The following is a 22557-nucleotide window of genomic DNA, read 5'->3' on the forward strand; positions in this document are numbered from 1 at the left end:
TTGATCAATTCTCAGTCATCCAAGGGTGGTTTTTCCAGGTCAGCTGGGCCCTGACCAAAAAAAAAGGAGAGGCTAGGCCCAGGCCCAGGCCCAACGAAGATTAAGACAACTGAGTAAATTCCTGTTTACTTTTAAGCACATTCTAAATATCAACATGAATGTCTTACACTATAACTTACATAGTGCCTTCCTGTACACAGGACAGGAGCAGTAGAAAGTGTTCAATCATGTCCTCCCCCTCCCCCAAAATGCAGTAGAGGAAATCTGCACTTTCTGCTATCTAAATGAATTGAAGACTTTTGCAGGTTAAATTGCTTATGTTTTATAAATGTGAATTTTTAACACTGGTACATGTAAGGAATGAATGAGAATAAGGATGGCATCTCTTTCCCTTGGACTTCAGTAGAACTGTGATTTGAGACATGCTGCAGTGTTTTGTACCCAAAGCCATTCACACTCAAGTCAGTTTATGATATTTTAGAAGGAATATTTGGCTCCAAGCCAATTAATGATAGTTAATTAAACAAGCTCTAATTAAAAAAAAAAAAAATCTCCAAAGTATAATCTCCAGGGTCCCTGACGCTACATTTTCTTGACAGAGACTCTGCTGTTCTGAAATAACATTCCCTGTTCCCAAAGGTACGAAACTGGCAGTGAGCTCTGGATGTCCAAGTCTGCTCTCTGGTGGGCAGCCTGGGTGTGTCACCTGCTTCTCGTGAAGATGCACTTGGCATATGGGACAAAAAAAGATACGGGACATTAAACACAAGTTATTATACAGAGCTGAGTATTCGTGAATGAGAGAATCAGGATAGGAAACGGAAAGAAAAAGAACACAGAACGCGTGAGACCTGGAACCCGGGGAAAGGACGTGTGGCTCCCAGTGTGGGACTGAGTTAGCTCCCACGGCCACGGCAACTAGAGACAGACACCAAGTGAGGGGAAGGAGGCAGGATGGAAGAGCTGACCGTCAGTCATAAAAACCTACAAGGGTGAGAGTTTAAAACCAGCTACAGGCAGACACAATACCAAACTACTGAGAGTGTACAGGAAGGTCTAAAGTACTGGAGAAACATTAGTTATTTCTATTATGAAAATGCAAAGCTATAGGGTCCTTAAGAAATTACCTACCCCAACTTTTTAGTTTTATTGACAGAGAAACTAGGCACAAAGGTAAAATGACATATTGATCAGAGTAGAATGGCCACAAGTCCATAAAAGTAGTCACAGTATACAGCTGAGCTTTGAAGAAAGCTCAGTACTGCTGGTAAATGAGCTAGTTCCAAGAGGGAAAGAGTAGGGACCTTGGTGACTATAGAAACGCAGAGAAAGGGGAAAGAAGGGAAGACGGCTCTCTACTGCTTTCTGGTGGGGAATGAAAGAAAGGCAAGGATCTATTTAAAAAATAAAAATTAAAACAAACAAACAAAAAACCCCGTGCCTGCAAAAGCAGGCAAGGAGATACTTTCTGGAGGCATTAAATATATTTCCAGGCAAAGAAAACACATAAAAAGGTACATTTAAAAAGTATGTGCCCTTCCTTCTGTGATGTTAAAGGAAATGAGCTCATAAAGGGAGCTCCATATAGGTTATAATAGTCAAACGATGATCTTGAGACTACTTCTAGAGTGGTGTTGGAATCAAAGAAATAGTTAGAAATGCAGTCTCAGCCCCACCCCAGATCTACTGAATCTGCATTTTAACAAGATCTCCAAGGGATGCACACACACCTCAAAGTTTGAAAGCACTTTAGACCACACCTGCTCTCCCCTTCCTCTAACGCCTTGCTCCTTCAATGATCATTTCTCTCACCTGCACATCCCCTTCCACACAATGGCTCCCTCACACCGCCCCAACCGCCAAAAGGGCTTCTCTCATATTTACAAGCCGCCCCCTACTTCGAGATACCACGACATCAATTCTTTCCTTTTCCCTGTCCTCTGCATCGACCTGGTCCAAACCACTCTCATCTCTCATCTACACAACCGTAAGGGCCTCCTAACTGGTCTCCCCATTTCCTCTCCTCTTGTTTTACAATCCATTATCAAGGCACCACAGGAAATTTTTTTAAAACAAAAATTAAGCCACATCATTCCTCAGCTTTACGCCCCCACCCCACCCCCCACACAATGGTTACCCTACTTAGAATAAAGTGCAAACTCCTTATCATGGCCAATCAGCTCTATATAAGCCGGCTCTCGCTTCCTCTACAAGATCTATTTCAGCCACTCCCACCTTCTTTCCAGGCTCAAGTCACACTGGCCCCTTCCTACTCCTGAAAAGTACCAGGCTTTCCCCCGAGGGCTTGTGCACTTACCGTGCCCCTCTATCTGCTATGCTGTGTCCAGATCTTTGGTAGCTGGGTTCTTCTCATTACTTATGTCTCAGCTTAGACTTGACCTCAGAAAGGCCTTTTAAAATTCCTCTTTATTCTCCCAACCTGTTTCCCAAACTTTATCATACTTTTCTATAAACATGCTTCTAGTTTTGCCCTTTTCTTTTTTTCTTGTCACTTGGCTGCAACCATTGCTCATTTTTGTTTTGCTTTATACTCAATTTGTTTAAACTAAAAAAAGAAAACCAACCAAAACAATTCACCCATTTCTCCCACCTCACAACCCCACCCCTCTGGCAACCACCAATCTGTTCTCTGCATCTATGAGCTTGGGTTTTAAATATATATATAAAAATATAGATTCCACATATAAGAGAGATCACTTGGTATTTTTCTCTGCCTTATTTCACTTAGCATAATGCCTTCAAGGTGCTCCCATGTTGTACAAATGCAAGACTTCCTTCCTTTTTCACGGCTGAATAATATTCCACCACCCACACACCCCACACACATCTCTATCCATCCTTCCATTAATGGACACTTGCACTGTTTCCATATCTTGGTTATTGTAAACACATGCTGCAATGAACGTGGGGATGTAGATATCTTTTTGAATTATGTTTTCATTTTCTTCAAGTAAATACACAGAAGTAGAATAGCCGGATCACATAGTTGTATTTTTAAATTTTGAGGACCCTCCATAGTGTTTTCCACAGTGGCTGTACCAATTTACATTCCCACCGACAGTGCATAAGGGCTCCCGTTTCTCCACTTCCTCATCGACACTTGTTATTTCTAGTCTTCTTGAGAGTGGCTATTGTAACAGGTGTGAGGTGATACCTCATGGTGGTTTTGATTTGCAATTCCCTGATGATTAATAATATTGAACTTCTTTTCATATACCTGTTGGCCATATGGAAAAATGCTTATTCAGATCTTCAGCCCATTTTAAAATCAGATTGGTTTTATTTTTGTTTTGCTATTAAGTTGTATATTCTTTACATATTTTGGGTATTAGCCCCTTATCAGATATGATTTGCAAATATTTTCTCCCATTCAGTAAGCTGGCTTTTCATCTGTTGATGGTTTCCTTCGCTGTGCAGAGCTTCTTAGTTGTATGTAGTCACATTTGTTTATTCTGCTTTTGTTGCTTTTGCTTTTGATGTCAGATTAAAAAATCACCACCTTATTTTAATTACTACAGTTTTGCAATGCAGTTTGAAATCAGGGAGGGTAATGTCTCCAGCTTTCTTCTTTTTCAGGACTGCTTTTGACTATTCAGGGTCTTTTATGTTTTCTTCTAGGAGTTTTATGGTTTCAGGTCTTACTTTCTGTCTTTAATACATTTTTTGTGTACGGTATGAAATAGTGGTCCAGTGTTATTCTTTTGCATGTGGCTGTCCAATGTTCCCAACACTGTTTATTGAAGAGACTGTCCCCTCCCCATTGTATATTGTATATTCCTGGCTCCTGTGTTGTAAATTAACCATATATACATGTAGATTTATTTCTGGGCTCTCTATTCTGTTTCATTGATCTACGTGTCTGTTCATGCCAAACCACCTTATTTTAATTACTACAGTTTTGCAATGCAGTTTGAAATCAGGGAGGGTAATGTCTCCAGCTTTCTTCTTTTTCAGGACTGCTTTTGACTATTCAGGGTCTTTTATGGTTCCATACAAATTTTAGGAGTTTGTTCTATTTCTGTGAAAAATACAACTGGAATTTTGAAAGGAACTGCATTGAATCTGCATATACTTTGGACAATATAGACATTGTAATAATACTAATTCTTTCAGTCCATGAGCATGAAACATCTTTCCATTTATCTGTGTCTTCTTCAGTTTCTTTCTTTAACGTCTTGCAGCTTTCAATATACATGTCTTTCACTTCCTTGGTTGAATTTATTCCTAGGTATTTTATTCTTTTTGATATAATTATAAATGGGATTGTTTACTTAATTTCTCTGATAGTTTATTAATAGCGTATAGAAATGCAACAGATTTTTGCTTACTGATTTTATATCCTGCAACTTTACCGAACTCACTTACTAGTTTTAACAGTTTTCCAATTGAGTTGTTAGGCTTTCTATATATGACATGTCACCTGCAAATAGCAACATGCTTAACACTTAGCAGGTACTGAATAAACACTTGTGAAATTAATCAGTATCAACTTTTTCCTTCTCTCCACTGTCAACCTTCTCAAAACTACCTTCCTTTTCTTGACATGACTCCCTCCTCTCCATCTAGCGCCTCCCCTTCTCCATTCTACTGACACTATTCTACAAACCCCTATTCAGGAAATCCAGCAGCCTTTCTCAGTCTTCAGACATGTCTGTGGACCAGTCTGCAGTATCTGACACTGATGACCAGCACCTACATCACGGCCTAGTTCTCGCACTTGCTTTTATAGAAATAGATGTTTTTGGAAATACATATTATCCAGAATTCTTTGTTCAGACCCATTCTATCCTTCTCTTCTCCCTCAGGGGTTTTAATCATTCCCAAGGCTTCAGCTATCTGCACTATCATCACTATTACGTTGCTAGATCGTTCTTTTTCCTGAGCTCAAGGATTGTCCATATGCTTGAAACCCAATTGCAATTGGACTGTGCCTTGGGATCAGGCATTTTAAAGTCAATGTTCCTCCTCTTCATGGTGGCCTCTGACAAGACCTTCTCTGGAAGGATAAACAACTGCTAATATAGTAACAAACCAATAAAACTAACTTGGGGGGTGTGGGAACTTGAAGGATGGAGAAGAGTGAGGGAAACAGACTTTTCATTGTATGCCTTTTTATATTTTTGATGTTAAAACTTTTTTTAAATCAAACAAGTCTTTAAAATAAAAAATAAAAATAGAGATAACTAGGTTTCTCTCAGGAAAATCAATTTTGTAGGTCTGGAGCAAGTCTAGGACTATCTATTGTTTTTAAGAGCTGAGAGCAACTGCTATAGAATTTCCTAAGCAAATAATAATGGCTTCTTGTCTCTCTTCATGGCACTGACAGATATTCTTGCTAGTCTTTGTTTTATGTTTTGTTTTTAACAGTGTTTTGGTAGAGAATACATCAATAACCCAAGGGGATCTTGGGGCTAAGAAAGAGTAGATGCATTGATAAAACATTGCAACAGAGGTGACAACATGTTCCCAAAACAGATCCAACTTGTCTGTCGTCTCACCAAGCAACCTGTACTTCTCTTCTCTCAGAAACAATGCCTTAAGCATAAACCCCTTTCATTCAAAGCTTTCTAAGCTTCATGACTGTTGATAAGTCATCATTTTGATACACCTACAAGGCTAAACATATCAAAGGTACTAATCTGTGGCTTTAAAATCATAGCTACACCTCTCATTACCAAAGAGTCAGGTTCAATAAAGAAGAGTCATTTGGGAGACTGTAAAATTTAAAAATCTACCACACAGAATTCTGTAGTCAACAGTTTAGGCAGAATCATTAAGTAAATCATTCTAAAAGCATCCATCCTCAGGACTTGGTATAATGATGTCTTACTCTTTTTCCAAGGTCGGAGTAGGGCAGGTAAGACACGTGAAACACATCTGCCCTGATTCTTATCAGCCAATCAGCTCCATGGTCAGGAGTGGATCTTAGATACATCCTTTAAAAGATCTTAAAGCAAACATCAAAAGCCAACAGGATGCTTATGATCTGCAAGAAGTATTATCTGGGTCCTTTGCTATAACTGCTTATAGAAACTTCATTCTTACTACACCCCACCATTTTCCTATAATCATGAATGAAAGCAAATTATGCAAGAGATAAGGCCTCAACAAGAGAAATCACTCTAAGCACGAGATAGAACTAACATTTACGGAACAACTACAATGTGCCAAGCACTACGCTTGCATTCTTATACTTAATTTCTTATTTGATTCCCACAAAAATCCAATGAGGAATATATTTTAAGTCTCAAAGTGAATCTCAGACAGGTTAAGTATCTTACCCAAGATCACAGAGCTATTAAGTGATAGAGTTGGACTTGAAGTCCATGTCCATCTAACTATTTTTTTCTACTATACCCAGATACCTCTCTTAAATAATAACATTTATGAAGTAAAGAAAAAGTATGAGATAATTTAAATGCATTTGGCAAAACAAAATCTCTGCATTCATCCATTCAACAAACACTTAAGAAACAGTTATTGTGTTAAGCACGGGCTATGCATTTGAATAAACTGAGACTTGAGAGCCTAAGGAACCTGACCCAGGTCACAAGGCTATTAAATAATAACAATATCATAATTCAGTCTGACTCCAGACCATGCTTTCAAATGCACTAGACTTCCTCTCTAAAATTCAAAGGAAAACATGAGCGCTGTCCACTGCGGTGAAAGAAAACTGTTAGTTGAGTGATTCCTAGTAATGGGTCCACTAGATGAAAAAGGGGGATGTTTATTCTTTTCTCAAAGCAATGTCAGAGGTTTACAGATATCCAACTGGGTTACGGATGACATTAAGTGATATTCTTCTTTTTTAACCCTCACCCAAGGACATGCTTATTGATTTGCTAGAGAAGGGAGAGGAGGGAGAGACAGAGAGACAGAGAAAGAGAGGAACATCAGCGCTACAGAGAAACATCCACTGGGTGCCTCCCATACACCCCAGGCTGGGAACTGAACCAGCAACCTGGGCACGTGCCCCAACTGGGAATCAAACCGGCCACCTTTCGGTGTATGCGACAAGGCTGCAACCACCTGAGCCACACCGGCCAGGGCCGAAGTAATATTCTTAACTGCCTTGATCATAAATATAACCACCTTATATTTGCTTAAGCTTTTTAGGTTTTCTAAAATGTGTTCTGATATAACCATCAACATGCTGTTATACGTAAGTTATTCTCATCTTTAATCCTACAGAATAAAGCCAAAAGCCTTGGTATCTCCTAAGATCCCTCAGAGCTCTGCCCTTCTAGTTTAACTTGCTACCAATCACACTCACGACATTTATGTCTCAGCTACACTATTCTCTGAGAATTCCACCTTTGTTCATGGTATTCCTTTTGTCCAGAATGGTCTTCTCTATTATCCATCTGGTAAATTCCTACCGCTCTTTCAAGAGCTGGTTCAGTTGACTGAGTCACTCCCTCCTCTATGACCACCAAGTCCTTTCTCACACGCCTCGAGCATAGGAGTTATAATTATGCATGTGTTTCTTTTCCCCAAGAGACTGAACTCCTTGAGAGTAGAGATTGTCTTTCTCATCTTTGTGTCCCCAAGTGTCAAATTCACAGAAGGTATCCAATATTTATGAAATGAATAAAAGAATTGTATAGACTACTAAGCTGATAATAAGAAGATGGAAGTACATACAAGTCCCATACTAAATGCAAAGTTTATACCTCAGTTTTTACAGCTATACAATAAGTAAATTTCAATTCAATTCAACATTTATTGCAATGACTATAGTTCCTAATCAGTTTAACATATGGGAATATTCTGAGAGTTCTTTAGAAGGGCCACAAAAAAATCCAAATAATTATTACCTCCTCCATCATGGCATCCTGTGTGGCTGAGATTTCTCCTTTGGTTGCTCCACTGTGTACGAGGTTCCGTAGTCGTATACAGAATTCTCTCATCTATGACAGAAAGTTATTCAGTACCCAAAGTCAACTGTAAATGAGCCTAACAGACCAACGCTAGTTCTATTTTGAAGTATATCTCAGGCAAGACCCAGAGCAAAGTTCATAAAAGCAAATGAGTTTTTCTCCGACCAGTCTACTTCCCTTAGAAAAAGCAAGAGACTTAAGACAATTATGCCATTAAGTCACTCTCAGGTTTTTATTTATAATTTTACTGGTTGTCTACTTCTCTGCCAAATCATTATGACCATAGTTATGACAACCTCCAATATAGTTTTCAGCTTCTAGAGATGCCAAAGATAAGGTGAGTCTGGAATCTAACCACAATGCTAAAGAGGATTTTGCTCTCATCTGAAATGGAACCCAATCTATACTACTAATGATCTTTCAGCCTGTAGATAAGAATCCATAGCGTTTGCTGGGTGGAAAATAACCTACTTCTAATATTGGGGAAACACATCTATAGTTTATTTTAAAATGTAATCTTCCTCCCAGGGATGACAAATGCAATTTAGCCTTATAGATCACGACAGCACATTCTGGTAACTCCCAGTTCTCAAAGATGTCTGGTTGGCAAAGAAGCAACCCAAGGAGGATTTATAATCCTCCTTGGGAAATGGGTTGCGTGGAGAAGAGAATGATTTATTAAGATAAATGAAGCAATAAAAAGCAGTTCAGTGACTACATCAAATCTTTAGTGCATGAATAAACTACACTGATGTGGTTTGGGGAACCCTCTGTACTCAGTATACTCTTTAAGGAAGTCTCACAAATAGTTCTTTTTGGTTCTACTAGTACGTAAAGCTGTCCCAGCCCACCTCCACTAGAGCCAAGTGAGAGGCACAGTACCCAGTGTGCTTCTGGCCCATATTAATTGAACACAGGACTTTCTTTCCTGAGTACCCAGATGAAAATATTAAAATCAATAGAAATAAAAGTGGAAGATTTTAAAAAAGAAAAAACACACCCTAATCTCAATTATTTTTAAAGTTAAAATGTGACTGCATTGCTTTTGAGAGATACTGGTTAGCTATCTGGTACATACACTGAACAATGAAATGCCCAGAAATCCCCTTGGAAAGTCAGGAGTTTTAAGGTAAGTACAGCAAATTCAACTCTATCCTACTCCATATGTTGTACCTTGTGATTCAGAATATCATTCATCCTTCTGGTTGCCTCTGTTGTATGGGATTCAGGGAAGCACTTCTTAGGAATAACACCATATTTTTCTAAAAGAAAATGAATTTTAGTGTTCAATAAGGTAAAAATAAACTCCAGCACTCTAACATTAGAAACCCTGGCAAAAATAACCATTGCTTTAAAAACTAGGCTATATTTCGTTGGGTCCAATTCAGAAAACTTAAGAATCTTATGCTTTATAAAATTAAACAGGTTATTTAATCTGCATATTTATCCATCTATCTTAGAATTTACTCTGCTCTTTTTATCTGTCAAACTTTGTAAAGTGCTCAGCATAAAAAGGTTTTCTCCAAAGACAACCCTTTTTAGAATGAGGACATTTAATGTGTTTCTTGATTACACCAATGAACAAGAAATAAGCTTTTTCACAGAAAGTTAGTTCTAGTTAATATAACTTTTTCTTCTCCAAACCACCTTTCACAGTACCTATCTCCTTACCATTCCTGGCTGGGTGGTTCAGTTGGCTGGAGGATTGTTCCATACACCAAAAGATTGGGGGTTCCATTCCCAGTCAGAGCACATTCCCAGGTTTCAGGTTTGACCCTGGGTTGGTCAGGGTGTGCATAGGAGACAACCGATCAATGTTTCTCTCTCCCTTCCTTTCTCTCTAAAAATCAATAAAAACATATCCTCAGGTGAGGATTTTAAAAAAGCTACTTTATAGGTGAAATTGTGAGATAAAAGTTCTTAGAGCTAATTATATACCTTTCTGGGAGACCAATTCTACTCTGTACATAACCAACAAAGAAATGGCTTATGCCTAACTACAGAGCCTTGCTTAATCACGCTGTGTTTCACTTCCATTAGAGAATGACGCTTACCAACAATATTGACAAGCATATCCCACTGTCCACCATCATTTGCAGGATTCGAGAGCAAATACTGCACCAGCCTACCATCCTCAGGTTCCTTTTTCTGGGCTGTGTCCACAAAAGCATTTAAGAAGAAGTAACAGCGTTCAACCTGGAGAAGTTAAATAAAGTTAAAGGAAAAGATAGCTAATACTTTTATTCACATTATCAACAGAATAGGAGTCTTGGAAGTACTGTAGACCCAACATAGTAGTTTTTGTTTTTTTTTGAGTACAGTATAATTGACGTTAGTTTCAGGTGGGGTCTTTTTGGCTTTTTTTTTTTAATTGAAGCATAATTGATAACATTGTATTAGTCTCAGGTGTACACAGTAGGTATCTTTAAACTAAAGTAGGTAACTAAATATCAGTATCTGGGCTTATAAAAATATTTCTTCTTATATCTATGTGTACACATTCAGACAGTGTATCCAAAACAAAGCATTGCTTTATTTTGAAATAAAATCTGATATTTAGAGCCTTCAATCACTAAACATCTAATGGACACACTTAGTAGACATTTTAAAGATTTAAAATAGTGAATAAAATTATTTACTGTTTTTAGTCAAGTACTACCCAGAGAAGGGTGGTGTCACACCTATAAATGAAAGCAGGACTACAACTTGAAAAGCAAGAAATGAAGAGAGAGTCTCTCCCCTAAGTTTGATAGTGAAACAAAAAGAATCTTTCAAAATCAGTTCCATACCTTGTCCCAGAAAAAGAGATAAGACTGACTAAACTCAAATTCTTCAATATTTAATTTTTTCATGAGTGGAAGTCTCATAACGTTCAGACAAGAAAAGATCCAGCATCGCCCTGCAACGAGAAAGCAAACCAAGACATTACGATGAGTGTTCACATAGATTACATTCCATTTGCCAACAATGAACCCATGACAAGCTGTTGGAAAATTTGACTAAATCAGAAAGAGTGGAAATATTAAAACAAAACAAAACAAAACAAGTAATTACTATTTGTACTATATATATGCAAAGGTATAATATTCTTAACATATAAAAAAAAACCTCTTTATATATCACATAAAGAATCCATTACAAACCACCTAAGAAAATCACTTCTGAAATACTGATAGAGAAACATGAGTGGAGATCACAAATTGATCATGTCCAAAAAGATACAAGTGGTGAAGAACAAGGGTTTCTTTAACTTTGTTATAAGACACCTATTAAGTGGGGAAACATTTTTAAATTTATAATGCCCAATACTGGCAAGGACTTGGGGAAATAGCATCATGATACACCCTGGATAACAATCTAAACAAGTACTAAATATCTGACGACAATCTGGCCATACATGGTAAAACTTTAAAAAAACCCTACCCTTTAATCTGGAATATGCAGTGTATGCTTCAATAAAAGGTAACCCTAACACAAGTCAATTCTCCTTCTCTCAATAAGAATTAAAATTATTCTTCACATGCATCTTGGCATCAGAGCCTTTGCCATGATTAGATCCACTCTTCCAATAAGAACACATCATTTTTCTTCCATCTAGTATGCCTGGGTCACAGCAATGTTTTGAATCAATTCATGATGCTGTCCCTGAACATTTCACGCCATGCCTCAACTATACAATTACCTTCTTCATTTGTTCTGTAAGTGGATAATCACAAACTTGGCAATGTCGCCATTTCCTGTTCTGACTTAAGCGATCTTTATTTTAGAAGGCCTATTTACGATATCCAGGAATAGATCATGTTCAATTTTTTTCGCCTTTTTAAAAACTGATTTAATCAACTGCTCTCTAAAAGCATCTAAAACTAGCACGAATTGAGGTCATTTCAGAGTAATGTCTTTTGTCGAATTGCACTTTAAAATAACTGAGAGTGCTCATTATGAGAGTCTTTGTAAGGTCTCAAATACAGAATAACTCTCCTTTCTGAAGAAAAACTCAGAGGGGAAAAAATGACTTTTATTTGGGCATAACTTTTACTAATATGAAAATACGTTCGCAATATATTGGTAAGTGAAAAGGGTGGGTAGGTTATCTAACAATATTTAAGATATCCACCCATATTTCAATCACATACACACACACACACAGAATAAAGGCTTGACAGAAAAAAATGTTTACTTGTTGTTATTTTGCAAATATTCTCCATTGAACTATAGTAATTTTGTAACAAAAGGAAAACAATTAAAAGTAAGTAACTACAGTGCTTTTTGAAAGTCATTAATGACTTAGTATACCTCATCTTTACCTTGGGTTTATCTGTATCCCACCTCTCTCTTATCTACTATATCATCATTTCCCATTAGCAGGAACCTACATGAACTGTTAAGGTAAAAGAACATGAAAATAAACTACATTGCTCATGTGTTATTTGTACCTTTTGTAAATAAAAGTGACACTACAGAATATATGAGACTTGATCTTTTCCAAATGAATATTTCCAGGCTTTTCTCTAAGAGGTCACCACAATCTAAATTACGTAGGGCTGCTGTAACATTTCTAACTATATAATGTATAGCTTGATAGTCCAAACCACCACCCCACACCATACACTTTCTACTGCAGCAAAATATTAATTATTGCAAGGTCATGATTTCCTTCCCTTAAAATTTAAAAATCAACTTTGCTGAGATATAATTCACATATAGTAAAATATACCCACGTTAAACATACAGTGTGAGTTCTGCCTGCCTCTAAGCAAGCACTGATCCGCTGCCTGTCAAAATACACAGACTGGGAGTAGTTTTAAAATGGATAGACTTTAAAAAAATCCATTTAGTACAAATTTCTTGTGAGAATGTCCTCCTCATTTGGATTCCTTCCACGGTAGCTGACCGTAGTGCTAGAGAGCAAACAGTAAAACGAGAGGTCTTGATCAGCAAGACCTGACAACTGAATATTTTTCTGGGTTACAAACTGGTCTAATGGTGGCAACTGAGGCAACATTTCCTAAAGTGTCGACCACCAAGCACGTTCGAAAATAACATTCGATGACACGCAGACTGGCTACATTGTGCCTTTTCCGTTTTATACGCCTGTCTATGGCCTTCAGGGCAACTTGGGGGGAGAGCTCTAGGGAATGAACATTTGCGCGCGGTCTGTTTTGCACCAAGGGCGTGTCTCTGCCCAGGACACGGGGGTGCAATCACTTAACTTCAGCACAGGGTCCCCTGAATGACATTCAAACATGACCGTGCACTTGTCACTGGAGCGCTCAAATAAAATATGCTAACAGTAGCCACAGAGAACCAAAACGAACCACAGGGTAACGTATACCGGAGCCCGCCTCTCCCCGGCCCTGTCCTCCGGGGATTTACTAGCACAGCCTTGAGCCCAGACCTGGGCTCCCCAGGCCGTCCGCCCAGGGGCCGCCGAGGCGCCGGCTCACCTGAGCCCTTCTGGTTGGTGACGGGCTTGCCCTCCTGCGGCACCGCGTGCTGGAACACGTGCTGCACGCCCTGCACCGTGGCGCGCCGCAGGCACAGGTCCAGCAGGTCGTGCGTGGTCCCCACATTCTGGGCCAGAAGGAACTGGGGGTCGGAGTTCAGTTTCTGAATCAGAGCAGCTACCTTCTCGGAATCCAGTCCTGCTGGGAGACCAACTGGGGCTGTGACACCAGAAACGGGCCGGGGGGGGGGGGGGGGGCGCATCCCGACTCCCGCACCCCGGCTCCCAACTTCGGGAGCGCCGTGACCCCAAGACGCCGGCTTCCTCCCGCCCAGGCTCCATCCCCGCCTTTGGTCCCGGTCCCAGCCCTTCCCGCGGCGGGGCCTCCGGGGCCCAGCGGAGCAGCGAGGGGGCCCGGCCCGGGCGGCCCGGGGGGACAGGGCGCCTCACCCGCGCTGCTCATGGCGCCCGCGCTGCCGGCCGGGGAGCCGTGGCTCTCGGGGTCCTCTGCCACGCCCGGGCTGCACGGCGGGCCGCCGCCTCCGGGTCCCCACCTGCGTCTCGCACCCCGGGCGCTGCCGGAAAGAGGAAACGGGTCGGCGGCGGCGGAGGGCTGAGGCCGACAGAAACGGGGTCCGCGGAGGGACAAAACTCCCTCCCTCGCGTTGCTGAGTCAGCGCCGCGGGCCGGCCGCTCGGGAGGCTGCGGGGGCGGCTCGCTGACGTGCCCGGGCCGCCCGCGTCCCCGCCCGGCGGCGCCCAGGCCGTGCCCGCCCCGCGGCCTCCAGCCGCTGCCCACGGCCCCGGGCGGCGCCCGCGCCCCCGCCCCCCGCCCGCTGCGGTCCCGCCTCCCGGCCGCCCGGGGCGCCCGGCTGGGAACTGGCGGCGCCGACGGGGAGCGCGAGGCTCGGCGGCGGCCGGGCGCGGGTCCGAGCGCTGGGGAGCGGGCTCCGCGGAGCCTCTGGAGGGGCCGTGGGCGGAGCTGGGGCGCAAGCTAAGCACCGGGCTTAGCGCCGGTTGACTCGCCGCAAAAAACGTACCCAAAGCATCTGATACATAAACACTGCATTTTTTTATTTATTTTATTTATGGATTTTTGAGACGGAGAGAGAGGAAAGGAGAGAGAGAGAAACGTGGATTTGTTGTTCCACTTAGGTGTGCATTCGTTGGTTGCTTCTTGCACGTGCCCTGGTCCGACATCGAACCCGCAACCTTGGCGTCTGCGGAGGATGCTCTGCCCAGCCGAGCTGCCCGGCCAGGGCCCCAGGCCCCTCCTGCAGAGACAGCCTCTGCTGCCCCTCAGCGCATTGTCCGTGGCTACTTGCTGCTCGGGCTTCTAGTCAGAGCCCAGTTCTTGTATTTGAGGGGCGACTGGTACCAGGCTCTTCCCCACCCTCAGAAGCTGCTACCGCGGTTCTGCAAATATGTATCTGCTCATTTCAAAACAACAAACTATCCATTCCGGGCTTCATGGAGTTGGTGAGCGCCTTCTGCCCAGCCCAGCGAGCACTGTGGGGTTAAATAAAGGGAATGACAGGGGTCATCTTAAGCATCTATGCTGTTTTGCCAGACGGTCCACAAAACCTGCAAATGAGCCCCCCCCCCCCAAGATAACTCAGTTGTTTCCCAGGTTTTGAGATTGCCAAGTCCTGTTCTATTGTTTTTTGAGCTCTGAACTCTCAACCCTTAGTGAGGTGCTGGGAGGGGACGCACAGGTGATAAAAGAAACACAAACACATCTTCCTCATCATTGAAGCCCCTGGCCCTGCTCCTCAGAATAGCGAAAGTCTTCCGGGGAACCTAGGATCTAGATCCTAGTGTGAAAAATCGTCACTGGTTCTTAGGAACTCTAATAGCTGGAAAAAATCCACACTCAATCAGTCATTTGAGAAATCAGTCTTTATGTCCCTAGAGAGAGACCTAGCTAACGTTGGGGGATGTGACATGGCAAATATCGCCAGCGGAGCCCATTAGCTGCCCTATTCCGGGACTCTTCTGAGGTCTGAAGAAAAGGAACAGGCTGAAAATGATGCCGAACGAAATCGTTGGTCCTTTGACAAAATGGTGTTGGAGCATCCTGCCCAATTCAACTCATAAAATGTTATTCAATATCTGCCATCTACCAGACACTGGGCAAGCTGCTGATGATATGGAGACTCGCAAAGCTTAATCTTGCCTCGAAGAAGCTCACAGTGAAACGAGAAAGATGCAGAATAACTTTGGACAACCTGTACTGGCACACCAGCAGTGCTGTAGAAACAGTAAGGAGAGAGCTGTTCATTAGGGCCAGAGGTGCCCGAAAAACAAAGAGATGCCAAGTAAGCATAATCTTAAAAGAGTGGATGGGCTTTTACAAGGAAAGAAAAAAAAAAAACACAACAGAAGAAAGGCTGCAAGACACCAGCAAAGGCACAGAGGAATTAAAGTACATGCAGAAATCATGCTCAAGAAACTGCATCATAGTTTGATGTGGTTAAGAGCAAAGAAGGTGTTGAGATCGGGGGGCAAGGCGTCGGACTGGAAAGGTAGGTTTGGGTCAGGAGATGAAGGGTTTTATACGCCGTGCCCGAGCACCTGGACTTTAGTCTGTGGTTAATTAGAAGCCAAAATAACTTTTTAAACACAGGGGAATGTGCTCAGTTCTATGAGAGACACCAACAGCAGTGGGAGGGTGATTTGGAGGGGGGGAGATTCTGGAGATAGGGAAACCAGGTAGGAGGCTATTCCAGTGGTCCCTTTGGGAGATGACAGAAGCCTTCAACTGTGGAAAGGGAAGAGGCCCCGATAATCTGGAAGTTTTCATTTGGATGAGAGGCTGGATGGTGGTGTCATCCACCAAGAGAGGGGATACAGAAAAATAAACACGTTTGGGAGTATGTGAAGGAGCAGAAATGAATTCAGTTTGGCAAGTTTGGAGTTCTCACAGGACACCCAGGAAGAGACGTCCAGGAGGCCCATTAAAAGATGTCTGGAGATTAAGTAGTTAGACACAGAGGCTCTTGGAGCAATGAAAGCAACATATTTGCAGAGGGAAAGAGAGTAAAGCGAAAAAGAGATAAGGGCGGAGATTAGCACCCTGGGCCCAGCACGCAGTTGTACAGGGTGTTGATAGCACCAGGGTGCCAAGCTGAGTGGGCTGAATGGGGCCTGAAGTCCATCCAGTTCAAGCTCTGCTTGCCAAGCCACACCCCCTGGCCCAGGGCTGTGCCCAGTCAGTATGGCGCACCTTTTACTCTTCTTACAAAGATGCCACGTGGGCGTAGCATTAGCTGTGGAAACAGTAACATTTAAAGACCCGGTGGAGGCAAAGGAGCCAGAAGAAAAAGATACAGCAGCCAGAGAGGTAGGAGGAGGCCTGGAGAATCATGTCCTAGAATCTGGGGAAGGCAAGGAGAAGGTGGTGAATGGGCCGAAAGCTTCAGAAAGTAAGATTGAGTTTGGCACACTGGGTGAGAGGTGGCCTTAGAGGGGGCAGCTTCGGGGGAAGGGCAGGGTGGGCAGAAGCCACACTGCGGTAAGTTGAGAGGGAAGGAAAAATCAGGAAAACTCTGTTGGAAGAAAAGGCAAACTTATGTCACCTAGAGGATGACTAGCAGAAACCAGGTCAGGTGAGAGGGCTGGAATCGCCGGGAAAGGTGGAGGGGACCGGTTTTGCAGCTACTGCTGTCCTTTACATGCCAGCGATCACATCTGGCCACCCCATCAGCGGAGATGCCTATCATCATCACCTTGCCAGCTCTGCTCTGCCCTCATTGCGGGGGTGGGACCCTGAGTACCAGCTTTCCACCCAGCAGCTCACACACAGGCACTCAGCCCCCGTGTGAGCACACAGAGGTGGAGGGGAAAACTGCCTTTCCAGTAGGTCCACCCCAAATGACCCACCCAGGCAGGCATTTCTCCAGGGACAGAATTCTTAGGATCGCTTCCTCTAGTTCAACGATTTTCAGGCGGTTTGAGCAAGAGGCACCCTGTGGTGCCGCAAGAATTTTTAAAACATGCAATACCTGACTATTTAGTCAGGGACACTGACCTCTTTCCCTTAGATTGTCAGATAAAAAAAAGGACAGCAGTCAACAATAGCCGTCCGGTGTGAATGAATCAAAATTATACTTTTTTTTTTTTTTGGTCAGATCAGTAAAAAATATATTTTTGTGTGTGCCGCAGAATTTTAGTAATTAGTTTGTGTGCCATGAGATGAAAAAGGTGGAAAATCACTGCTCTAGCTCCATGCAGACGAGATGTTGTTGGGCCCCGTGACACCTCATGGAACAAAGCAAGCAGAAACAGAATTCTAGTGTGAAATCCACAATAATAGAAAAGAAGATCTTGGCCCTGGCCGGGTAGCTCAGTTGGTTAGAGCATCATCCTAATATGCCAAGGTTGGGGGTTCGATCTCTAGGTCAGGGCACATACAAGAAGCAACCAGTGAGCTCATATGTAAGTGGAACAACATGTTGATGTTTCTGTCTCTCTTTCTCTCTCTCTCCCTTCCTTTCTCTCTCTAAAATCAATAAATAAAAAATTAAAAAAGGAAGAAAAGAAAATATTTATAAGTCCTAAGAAGTGGCCTCAGCTGCCATTGCAGATATGCCCTCTGCCTATTGCTTCCACGGGGCTGCCCCCTGTTGAAGCAAACAGGGCCAGTCTCAAGGCAGATTCTTCACCCTGTGACCCCTTTCTTTGCTGTCCGATCTTTGACACGTGTTGGCCAACTGCTTCCACTCTGACGGGAAAGACCAGATTTTTATGCACAAACATTCTGCAATTCTATGAGACTTATTCACACTTAAGTGTTGCCTCAATCACCTCTGAGATTTGCTTTGGTCAAAAAGTCCCCTGATTATTTACCAGACCTGAGAGTGCATTTCAGGTCACACATTAGTGTCCTGCTGGGCCAAATTCAGCACCTAGATGTATTGTTTGACCTGTGAGGTGTTTTACAACTTTTGAGTCAATATTTAGAATTGGGAAGTTTTATATACAAATCTGAGTGGCTGGCTTCTCTTGAAAATATTGTTGTTTCTCCATGATAGTCATTTCTCCATCAAAAGTAAAAACAAAAACAAAAAAACAGGATCTGCTCAGGGTATCAGGTTGGCCTCGCAGTGGCTATTCTCTCCTTGAGGGGGCGCAACAGACCTGGGGGCGGGGATGGAACAGGTCAACAGGGCCCACAGAATTTTCTTTCTATCTAGCTTGCTAACCTCATTTACATTTGTCTGTGGATACTTGAGTTTCTCAGCCCCTGATATAGGGTGACTGAGGCGGAGCTTGGAAGGACTACCTCTCTCCTTCCATCTGCACCCCCACTTTTACCCCGTAATTCCTGTCTGCCTGGGATGAGCAAAGTCGGCAGGGGCTGACTCCACTAAGGCTTTCAGATGCTGAATCTCTGGACTTGCTGGGCCCAAGAAGCTTATAGCCCTTCACTCTAATTTTCCTCCCAAATGTGGCATACACCCACCCAGCTGAGTATTGGTAACTGGCAGCTTTAGGGCTCCTTCTACCTCCCCTGCCATGCCTACGCTCCATGTGGGCTTAACCCAGTCCTCGTCTCCCTCTGCTCAGAGAGCCTCAGATTCAGATTTTAAGACTTTTGACTTATTTGATATTCAGTGTAAATTATGTCTGGGGTTTAAAAAAAAAAACATTTTACAGTGTCCTAGAATGACATCGTTATATCAGCAATTTTTATTCTTATCTCCAGATATGACATTTTTGCCATTCGCTGTTCTAGGTGCTGGCAATTCACAGAGCATGCCACACAGAGGAAAGAGCACTTGCAGAGTCAAAGAGGCATGAATGGGCTTGAGCATGACTCAGAAACAATGAGAAAGCTGGGCCAAGTTTCGTGCTTATTTGAATTACGCAAACTTGATATCATTCAAGGTAAACTATTAATAACACCTTACTGTAGGCATGAAATCTGAAGCAATGAGAACTGAAGCCTTCACAATGCTTAACATTTGTCAGGAATTGCGTACTTTCAAAGCGGCCGGTAGCTCAGTGAATTGGAAATTGTTTTTGTTGTTGCCACATGGAGGAGCTATTTTAGCTGGTAAAATAGTATTTTCCCTTCAATAAATTCACATTTATCACTAAATAGTCTTGCTAGACACTGTTACTAAATAGTCTTGAATTACGGATGTTTTTAATTTTGTGTGAAGGTTTCAGGAATTCAACTGCACTAGAATTTGGTGTGGCAAGAGAATATAGTAAAAATGGTAGGGGGAAGAAGACATATAGGAAGCGAGAAATGAGTTTGAAAAGATGGTTTACAGGCAGATTGTGAAGCTCATTGAAGGGTATGCATTCTTTATTCAGGGGATATTACCATATCCACAAAATCCTGCCATGGCAGTGAGAAGAATGGGAGAGAATTTTCTTCAAGTGATATTGCTCATAAAGGCAATATTGCTCATATTGGCACTATATTTCCCCCAAATATTTTCTCTCTCTCTCATTCACTTATTCAACTTCTTATTGAGCACCTACTGATTGGCAGCAACTGTACTAGACTCTTGAAATATAAAAATGAATAAGACATTTGTCCCTGACCTTATAAAAAGAAAATCACTCACTATTTTTTGTTTAATACAAAAAATATTCAGTGAGCACTTACTATGTGCCAGGTACTGTATTAGATACAGAAATACACAGGAAAGCCCAACAGACAAGGTTCCTGCCCTCCTGGTGCTTTCTTTCTAGAGGGGGAGACAGATCACAAAGAAATAAATGCAGATCTCAATAGTGGTATAAAGAAAATAAAACAGCGTAATGCATTAGTGACTAGCCACGGATAGTGGTGATATGAAAAGCTCCTCTGAGGAGGCGACCTTTGGGGCTGAGACTGAAGATCCAGCCATGTGAGGCTCAGTGGGACAAAGTTGCAAGAAGAGGGGACAGCAAGTGCCGGGTCCTCGGGATGGGAACAGGCAACGCCCAGCAAGGTTATAAAGAACCCAGCTTCTGCACAGCACTGGGGGCTGGACTCCTTCTGCTCAGACTCCCTTCTTTAAGTCCAGTGGGGAAAAAGTCTGGCTTTTTCTCACCCCTCCTAAGAGTGAAGACCAGCTTTCTCAAAAGCTTTCAGTAAATTGCTCCCTGGATTTATTTTATTGTCCAAAATGAGGTCATGGCGCCTTTTCCTAAACCAATCATTGGCTAGGGGGATGGGATTACCCCTATATCTATCAGTCCTATTCCTGTTGCAGTAACCAGCCCCCCAAACCGCATTGCTTCTTCTGAGGGTGGGGAGAGGGGTTGGGGGCTTGGGGAAGGCGAGTGGGATGGGTGCTGAGAGTCAACCATAATGTTCACTACACCATGGTAAGGAGTTTAGATTTTATTCCAAGTGCAATGGGAAGGAGTGAAGGGACGTGATCTGTTTTATGTTTTTAAGGATACAGTGTGGATATTTGTAAGACATTTAATTAGGAAAAAAATATTAAAAAATATAAAGAACTCCTAAATATAAATAAGAAAAGAACAAACAACCCAATAGAGAAATTGGAAAAAAGACCTAAACAGACATTTCACAAAAACAGAAGTATGGCTGCAAATAAACAATAATGATGGAAATGCAAAATAAAATTGTAATAAGATGCCATTTTACATCTAGATAGGCAAACGTTTTAAAGGCAGACATTAAAAAGTACTATTAAGCCTTTGACGGGGTAACTCAGTCGATTGGAGCGCTGTCCCATACACCAAAAGGTTGTGGGTTCGATTCCCAGTCAGGGCACATTACCTAGGTTGTGGGTTCAGTCCCCGGTTGGGGTGCATGTGGGGGACAACTGATAGATAGTTCTTTTTCTCTTCCTCTATTCCTTTCTTTCTCTCTAAAATCAATAAACATATCCTTGAGTGAGGAGTAAAAGAAAAGACAAAAACCAAAAAGTACTATTGAGAATTCTTACATACTCCTTGTGGGGGTATATTAATATTACACTTTGGCAAAAGTTTGTCAATATCTTGTAAAGTTGAAGATGTGTGTCCTCTATAGCTGGCATCTTTATTCCTGGGTATATGCTAAAGCTACTCTGTCCAACATGGTAACTACTAGCCACTGTGGCTATTTACATTTACATTAATTAAAATTAAATAAAATTTTACTTTCTCAGTTGTAGTAGTCACATTCCAAGTGCTCAATAACTACACGTGGCTACTATACTGGACAGCGTAGATCTAGAACATTTCCATCATAACAGTGAGTTCTGTTAGATAGCCTTGCCCTAGGGGCATTTTTGTATACGTGCACTAGGAATCATAAACAAGACTGTTTACTTTAGCACTGTTGGCGATTGCATACATTCTGGAAAAAATCCAGTAGTTTACCAATAAGACTCTGCATGAATCGTGACATGTTCATATAATGGAATAGTACAGAGAGTGGAACTCAACATGGATGAAATTCAGAAACACAGTTGCCAAGAGCAAATTGCAAAGCAAATGGCATGCAGCCATCTTTCAAAGTTCAGAAGCAAGGGAAATTAGATAATGTCTTATTTAGTGATATATACACATATACTAAAAGAAATTTTTAAAAAACCACGAGCATATTAAACATCAAATTCAAGATAGTGTTTGTCTTTGGGAAAGAGACACAGTCCGCTTCCAAGGCAGTGGCAGTATTTTATTTCTTAAACAGTGATGGATATATGGGTGCTTATTTCATTCCTTATACTAATTTATACATTATCTATATTTTTGTATACATGAAATAGTTTTTCTTAAATAGGTCACTCTGGCTGCAGTGTAAATGAGGGACTGAAGGGAGACAGGAATGCAAGCAAGAGACTTGTTAGGAGTCTATACTTTATCCAGGCAAAAGGCAAATGGTGACCTGGATCGAGAAGGCAGAAGTGGAGTTGAAAAGAAGTGGATGAATATAGTCATGTATTTGGGAGGTCAATCACCCTAACCCTAACCTTAACCCTAACCCTAACCCTAACCCTAACCCTAACCCTAACCCTAACCCTAACCCTAACCGTTATGCTCTGGTGGAGGTTTGCACACTGTGATACAGAGCGTGGAAGAGGAATCTCTAAGTCAGACTGGGAGCTTTAGGGAAAACTTCTTGGGAGAGATGACAGATCATCTGAGTTGGGGACAATTGGGACTTTGTTAAGTGCCAGTGACCAAGGAAAGGCACTCTAGCTGGAGGTAACAGTTTACGCAAAGGTCTTAAAGCAGCAAGTCTCTGTTTGGG

General features: G+C 42.1%; 1 protein-coding gene across 1 annotated transcript in view; it reads right to left on the reverse strand.

Moving 5' to 3' along the window:
• The window catches only part of BLMH (bleomycin hydrolase), a 35745-nt gene extending 21631 nt beyond the window's left edge, over positions 1–14114 (reverse strand). The window contains exons 1-6 of the mRNA XM_081162245.1: positions 13798–14114; positions 13349–13546; positions 10694–10803; positions 9959–10100; positions 9078–9166; positions 7842–7934 (exon numbers count right to left, since the gene is read on the reverse strand). Coding sequence (XP_081018371.1) covers positions 7842–7934; positions 9078–9166; positions 9959–10100; positions 10694–10803; positions 13349–13546; positions 13798–13810 — 645 coding nt within the window. The 5' untranslated portion in view covers positions 13811–14114. The remainder of the gene's footprint in view (positions 1–7841; positions 7935–9077; positions 9167–9958; positions 10101–10693; positions 10804–13348; positions 13547–13797) is intronic.
• Positions 14115–22557: the final 8443 nt, after the last annotated feature.

The sequence above is a fragment of the Miniopterus schreibersii genome (assembly GCF_964146895.1).
Source record: "Miniopterus schreibersii genome assembly, chromosome: 16".
NCBI lineage: Eukaryota > Metazoa > Chordata > Mammalia > Chiroptera > Miniopteridae > Miniopterus > Miniopterus schreibersii.